Below are 7456 nucleotides of genomic sequence, written 5' to 3'. Positions count from 1 at the left end.
TATGGGAACTGCAGTGCCAAGAAGAGGAGAGCTAAAAATTTCCTACCAAAAGTGTGATTGAATCAACCCACCAACCCTGACCTGCAGCATGGAGATGAATGCTGAGAATTCTTTTCCTCTGAACACTCTGAGGAACATCAAGGGAGGATAAGAGGGGATGAGGAAAACTTCATTTTTATTGATGCTTTTGAGGAGGAGCACATGGACTTTGGCCTTTTCCTCCATGATCCCTCGGAGCAAGGGCACTGCTGGCACTACACCATTCCTTGGTGGTTGTGATAAACCACAATTCGGAATGTTTAAAAACTGGCCATTCGTCATCTTTGCCCCACACAAACATACTTGGCTGTGAGGATGTGAGTGCATGTCCTTATGTATTCCTAGAGTTTTCCTTATGTGTGTGTTTGCCTTCTACGAGAGATGTGGAAGGGGTGTGTGATTCTGTGCATCCTGGGTCTAGGTGGGAGGTAGCCTTTACCCTGCCCAGCTAAGTAAGAAACATCTAAGCATTTGAATTCTGAAAAAAAAAAAAAATACAGTAAAAATAACAGAAACCTTCTGAGTTGTTTTGGGTTTTTTTTTTCCCTAGTTTGGGAAAGTTGGAATGACAGCTCTTCCTCTGCAAGGTTTGCCATTCCAAGCAGAGTGTGGGCTCCTCATGGATTCAAGGACTGTCATTAAAGGATTGTTGCAAACTTATTTTTGAAGTGCCTCATCTGAAGGAACTGAACTGCCTCTTACTCTGCTCTCAGAAGGAACTTGCTTTTCCATGTGGAAGGAGTAGGTACATTTCTTTTCCTCACCCTCAACTCCTAGCAGAGCAATTTCTGGTTTCATGTCTATTTTTAGCAAGATCTGTGCAATCACAAAAATAATACAGAGCTTGGAGCATTCTTCTATACCATGTCTGCATGCTGGCAATGTACACTCTTGTTCATTTGTCCTTTCAGTTCTGTATTTGCTGCTAATTGTGGAGCCCATTTCCCAAAGCTGGAGGAGTTTTGCTAGGAAAAGGCAGTACAAAGCTTCCCAGAGCTGGGTTTAAAGCTGGAGCAATCTCTGTGAGACAACACAGAGATGTTGGAGAGTGGTTTCAAGTGTGGACCATGATCCTGCTGTGGCTTTGGCAAAGGCAGGAGGGATCCTTGGATGGCTGAGCAAAGGAGTTCCCAAGGAACTGGTGCCACTGAGAAAGGCCCTGGTGAGGCGTTGCTGAAGGTGCTGAATGTCATTTTGGGCACAAAGACCTTCCTAGTAGGAAGTGGGACACAATCCTGGGAGGTGGATTGGTCCCTCCTGACAGGGGCAAAGCCCCTTTCTTCTGACAAGGCAGGGCCTGAAAGGGAATCAATCCCTGCCACACCCCTGCAGGAAGATGGATGCACAGTTATTGTCATGCTGGGGGGCACTGAGCTGGAGCTGAGGGACAGGACCTGACCTGTTGGGGCCAGTCCAGAGGAGGGCACCAAGGTGATCAGAGGGATGGAACACCTCTGCTATGAGGAAAGGCCAAGAGAACTGGGAGTGTTCAGCTTGGAGAAGACAAGATTTTGGGGTGACCTAATTGTGTCCTTGCAGTACCCGAAGGGAGCCTACAAGAAAGATGGGGCAAAACTATTTGCAAGAGTTGGAGTGACAGGACAAGGGAGAATGGGTACTGTAAAATGCAGGCAAACCCAATGGGAAGGAATTATGATGTCCAACTCCAGTTCAGAAGGCTGAATGATTTCTTTATTATAACTATACTATAATACATTAATATACTATATAAAGGAGATTACTAAAACTACAAAGCTACTTGTTCTAACTACCATATCTAACTAACTCACAACTTGTGACCCTGTTCGCGAGAGTCCAGCCACAGGTGGATTGGATTGGCCACCAGGCCCAAATAATCCTCACCAGAATCCAACCAAGCAATCACCCCAGGTAAACAATTCTCCAAACACATTCCACATGGGAAAAACAAGGAGCAGAAATAGAAATTGTTTTCTCTTTCTTCTCTCTGTGCACCTCTATGAAGAATCCTGAGAGAGAAAGAAATGTGCTGCCACAAATGAGTTCAAATTGAAAGAGAGTAGGTTTCGATTAGAGATTGGGAGATTCTTTTTTTTTTTTTTCCCCTGTGACGGTGGTGAGGCCCTGGCACAGGCTGCCCAGAGAACGGGGCATGGAGCCGGGCGGGGTGCGGTGGCCGGGGAGGGGATGCGGTGACCGGGGAGGGGATGCGGTGACCGGGGAGGGGATGCGGTGGCCGGGGAAGGGACGCGGTGACCGGGGAGGGGACGCGGTGTCCGGGGAGGGGATGCGGTGTCCGGGGAGGGGACGCGGTGACCGGGGAGGGGATGCAGTGTCCGGGGAGGGGATGCGGTGTCCGGTCCCGCCCCGCTGCCGGCAGCTCCAGCACGGCCGAGCCGCCACTGCGCCGGTGCCGCTGCCGCGGGCTCCGCGCCGGCGCGGGGGATGCGCGGGGCCGCACCGGGACCCGCAGCGCCCAGGTAGGGCGCGGGAACAGAGAACGCGCACAGGAGCGGGGAAAATTTGGGCGGGGGGAAGGGGGGGGGGATCATGCTGCCTGGAACAAAAAATTATTTCTTCTTTTTAAATATATATATATGTGTATGTATTTGTTGTTGTTATTGTTTTTCAGCCCACGCCGTGGTTTCCAAACCGCCCCCCTTCTGCAGGAAATGGGTAGCCGTGGTTATGGAGTTCTCTTAAGCCAAGTAGCGCCAGCATCCCTTGGAAAGTTTTCCCGTCCCAAAGGCATCGGCAGATCAGCTGGAGGGCTGGAGGTGAGGAATACTCCTGTTAGCAGCTCCTTATTAAATTGTGGGGAATGGCTGGAGTGGGGGTGAGTCGAGCCACGCCGTTCCAGGCAGTGACTAATGAGGACTAATCCAGATTGTTTTCCATGTCTCCAGCAGAAGAAAGCGTGGCTTGTGCGGCTGATGGAGCCAGCCTTTTTGAAATGTGAATAAGAGCTTTCACTTAATGCACATCGCTGTACTGCCTTGATCAGCCTGCTCAAACTAAATAGGCAAGATTTACATTTATGTACATGTGGAAATACAGAAATATTTATGTTTTTACATATACGTGTTCATTGATATGTATGCTTATATTCAGAGATGTCTCATCCCACCTTCCAGTACTTGAAGGGATTTTACAGAAAAGAAGGGGAGCAACATTTTACACAGATAGAACAAAGGGAAACATTTTTAAACTATAAGGGGAGAGATTTAGATTAGTTATTAGGAAGAAATTCTTTACTGTGAAGGTGGTGAGGCCCTGGCACAGCATGTCCAGAGAAGCTGTGGCTGCCCCATCCCTGGAAGTGTTCAAGGCCAGTTTGGATAGGGCTTGGAGCAATCTGGTCTAGTGGAAGGTGTCCTGCCCATGGCTGGGGTTGGAACGAGATGGTCTTTAAGGTCCCTGCCAACCCAAACCATTCTGGGATGCTGTAATTTCTCATGTTTAGAAAAATTTAAAATCGGGATTAACAATTTATATTTGGTAGCGAAGGCTGGCTGATGATAGTGGATTTAACTTCATTGAACAATCTGTCTGTGTTTGGTGTGCTGAATGTATATTTTCTACATATCTAATAGTAGATGATTCTGTTTCTTCTGCATACCTAATAGTGTGTCCCATTCTTTGAATCAGAAAAATACCTTCACTGTTCTAAATCTGTAATATCAGAAGAATCACTGATGAAACAGGTGTTTGATTTTCTAGGGAGGACTGTCACAAGAGCTGAGAATGGACTTACCATGAAGGACACAAAGTTCTGGGTGATGATGAGCTGCAGATGAACACAGTGTTTGCCTCAGAGGATGGATGCCTCTGAGAATAACATTTGTGACACAAGGGGAGAGCATTCAAATTATCCCAGAAAGGCCACAAAGCAGGTGGGCCACAGCTGTAGGCCGCAGAAGGAGGTGGACATGAATTACTCCTGCAGTCCTCCTGGAAACTCTGCTGGACCTGCAGGAAAGAAGGAGCTTCCTGCAGAGCTGCGGTGTGGAGACAAAGAAACCTGTGACACCTACTGCCAGAAACACGGTGAGAGCCCAGCTGGGCAGTTTGCCCCCTCCAGCACCAGCTTCCACCTGCAGAGAGGAGATGAAGATTTAGATCACTGTTCCTCTGAGCGCCCCAGGAAACCACGGACGATAACGAAACTCTGTGAGGACGACGGAAGCGCCGCTCTTCGAGGTGCGTTTGGTGAGGACGTGGAGCCCATCCCTGAGGAAGCTCTGCCCTATCGATGCAAGAAGTGTGGCTCCTCTTTCCGTGACGTGAGCGAGCTGCAGGAGCACAGGCGAGCTCACCCGCTGGAGAACTCCTACCGCTGTCCCATCTGCACCAAAGCCTTCTCCCGCGCCGCCAACCTGCGCATGCACAAGCTCATCCATTCCACCGAGAGGCCACACAAGTGCCCGGAGTGTGCCAAGGGCTTCATCCGCACGGCCGACGTCTGGAGGCACCTGCGCAACGTGCACAAGATCGAGCGCTCCATGGTGATCCTGGCCAACGGCACAGCCAGGAACCCCTGGTCCGTGGTGCACCACAGCCGGCAGCACAGTGCTGAGTGCCCGGATCAGGCTTGTCCTGCAAACCCAAAGGCTCGGGAAGACGACCTCAAACCTTACGCCTGCCCGAGGTGCGGTAAAGGCTTCGATAAGCCCAACCTGCTGTCCAAGCACAAGGTGATCCACCGGGAGGACAAGCCCTACAAGTGTCAGGAGTGTGGCATGGCGTTTGTGCAGCTGCTGAGGCTCAAGAGACACCAGCAGACTCACTCTGGGGCACGGCCCTTCTATTGCGAGGAGTGTGGAGGGACCTTCACCCGGCTGGCATCGCTGCAGCGCCATCACCGCATCCACACCGGAGAGAAGCCCTACTCCTGTAATTTCTGTGGGCATTCCTTCACAGAGTCAGGGACCCTACGGAGGCACGAGCGCACACACAAGTTGGACAAACCTTAATTTGGGGTCTCTGTGGTTGCGTTGTACCTGAACGAGGTCTGCTCAGTTGGGCTGGAAAAACACCCCATGGTGTGTGCTCTGCCCAGTCCAAACCCACTCCCAACAGGGAGCTCTGGAACTTGTACTGAGAAGGATTGCACTGCCTGGCTTTAAACTGCTTTGTATGAGAAAATAACCTAATTACCCCTGAGTAATGAAATGGGAGGCTTGAGGAGACTGAAACCACTCGCGTGTGCTTGCGCTGTCCCTGTTTGCTGGACCGGTGATGCATTGTGCAGGATCTGCAAGCAGAGGCTGTGAGAATTCACTGCATAAACTGGCCCTGCCCTCATGAGTCTGATGGCTCTTTGACACTGGGTTTGGAGATCTGTTAACTTGCTAAGTTAGAACAGTCCAGAGTTGTCCCTCTATCCCTTCTTTCCTAGTATTTTGCTGAGTTTTTCTTTCTGTTACATTTCTTTTTATTTGGAAGGTGAATTATCATGTTGGTTATCAAAAAAACAAACCAGTTCCTTAATAAACACAACAGTTACCAGCTGTATTTCAGAATGTTTCTATCTGAGGAAATACCAATACTTTATGCACTTTTGAGTGATGGTCGAATGTCTGTTAATAATGGGCAAAGCTTTATTTTGGCTATAGTGGTGCATGCTCTTGGGTTGACGTTTGTCTCTCTGATGGAACCATACACACTAAATCTAACCAGCTGAGTTCTGTGGAAGGAAATGTTTGAGGACACAAAATTCAAAGAGCAAAAGACCAAACTGAAGCCACCTTTGCTACTCCTTGCACAGGAACCTTCTTCAATTAAATGTTTTCACACACAGGGAAGCTTCCCATAACAAAAGCATGCTCTGTGGTGTGTCCAATTACTGCCCAAAGTGTCTGTTAGACTCTTCGCTTTGATTTAGATTCAAATGGTTAGTGAAGAAAAATTTCCTTAGGAATTAGCCTGGCAGACTTGGGCGGGTGTTGACAAATCCTCCAAGGCTGTAACTTCCAAGAGGTGTGTAATACCTCAGCATCAGCAGTGGGACTTTAACTTTGAAACTTAAATCTGCTGTTAACCCCTGTGGTAGAAGTGTCCAGTTTGTCCTGAAGTTGCAGCCTGAGTTTCTTTTCCATGTCAGAAGGTTTTGCTTCTTTGCTTCCTTTTTCCTTACCAGCTGCCATAATTTGATTAATTTCTTTCTAGTGCTTTCTGCCTTTTCAGTGGAAAGTTGTGCAGGAGAATGAAGGTAAAGCTCCAGGGTAATGTACCTTTGCATTTATTACCAGATTATTTAATATAAATACTGATGGTGCTGTTTGTTTCCATATTTCATAGAATAAAAAGAGATGTTGGCAGCTCCGCACCTCCCGCCTGTGCAGCAGCTGAACAGGTGTCACACAGTGGGTCCTGCTGTGTTTGAGGTCAGGTTCTTGGCTCAGATCAAGATTTACCACTGTTCACAGCAAAACTCTAGCTTGATTATAAATGGGAGACTAATTGGTGTCACTAATGGATCATTTCCACTCAATTCCTCAAAGAAATCTCGAGATGAGGGAACCGATGTGCATCCTGCCCCCGAGGGATGTGTTCTCTGGTCTGGGTGTGTTTGTAATTCTGGGATGGCTGGGCCCTGAGTGAGAATTCTCCAAACTCCCTTCTTGCAGGAAGCTTTAGGTTTGCAAAGGGCCTTTGATGGGGCCCCTTAGCAACAGCTCAGTCTTATCTGAAGGCTGTGCAGCCTCTCAGAGAGGAAAGATCTTTGCATGAAAAGAATCCTGGCTGGCTGTGGGTGAGTGCTCTGCAGAGGGAGGTTGCCAGTGATGCTCTGTGGGCACCATGCTGTTCAGCACCATCTGAGGTGACCTGGAGAGAGGGCAGACAGCAAAGTGACAAAGCTGTTCCAGAAGCCATCATGCATTAAGCTTCCACACTCGTTTTCTAATCCCATTTTGAAGTTATCAATTACAGTCTCCCCTGTTCATCATCCTGCTTTTCCTTTGGGTTTGGGGATGCTCCTGCTGTAGGGTGGTTTAATATCCATTTAAACTGCACCCCCTTTATGTTGTGTGACAGTTCTGCTTAGGCAGTTATGGTAATTGGGAACATCCAGTTATTCTGCTTTTTAGTGCTAGCAGGCAGTGGAATTTGTACCTCTGGCATAATGGTGGAAGTATTTTGAGCAAAGGTCTGTTATATGGGAAGAGTAAATGGTTGGTGAAATGAAAAGTACCAGGCTTAACTAAAAAGTTATTAAACAGATACTTGCTTGGAAGGTTGACATGCATATAAAGTGCTTGGATGTGTGAAAGGAGTAATTAAAATGTATGATGGTTTCTGGGAAAAGTGTGTAGAACTCTCCTCAAAGAAACTTCCACTAACTCCTGTGCAAAGGACAGGAAACCCCGTGGAGCTTAATTTAACCCAGAAATCAGCACTTCTGCTCTTTACATTATTCACATAAAGGTTTGGAAAT

At 48.1% G+C, this 7456-nt stretch overlaps 1 protein-coding gene across 2 annotated transcripts; it reads left to right on the top strand.

Annotated features, from left to right (window-relative positions):
• The first annotated feature begins 2410 nt into the window (after positions 1 to 2410).
• On the top strand, positions 2411 to 5532 carry ZNF648 (zinc finger protein 648). 2 transcript variants are annotated; one of them, XR_008432371.1, is made up of 3 exons: positions 2411 to 2498; positions 2651 to 2795; positions 2925 to 3032. XR_008432371.1 is itself a non-coding variant. In XM_053950671.1 (3 exons), exon 3 carries the CDS (start codon positions 3837 to 3839, stop codon positions 4989 to 4991), a length of 1155 nt encoding a protein of 384 aa, XP_053806646.1. In that variant the 5' UTR covers positions 2411 to 2498; positions 2651 to 2795; positions 3739 to 3836; the 3' UTR covers positions 4992 to 5532. The 2 variants fall into 2 exon arrangements, 1 of the variants encoding a protein (XP_053806646.1); XM_053950671.1 differs by lacking the exon at positions 2925 to 3032 and adding an exon at positions 3739 to 5532.
• Positions 5533 to 7456: the final 1924 nt, after the last annotated feature.

This window comes from Vidua chalybeata, chromosome 9 (genome assembly GCF_026979565.1).
Source record: "Vidua chalybeata isolate OUT-0048 chromosome 9, bVidCha1 merged haplotype, whole genome shotgun sequence".
NCBI classification, from domain to species: Eukaryota; Metazoa; Chordata; class Aves; order Passeriformes; family Viduidae; genus Vidua; species Vidua chalybeata.
This window is presented reverse-complemented; position numbering and strand designations above follow the sequence as displayed.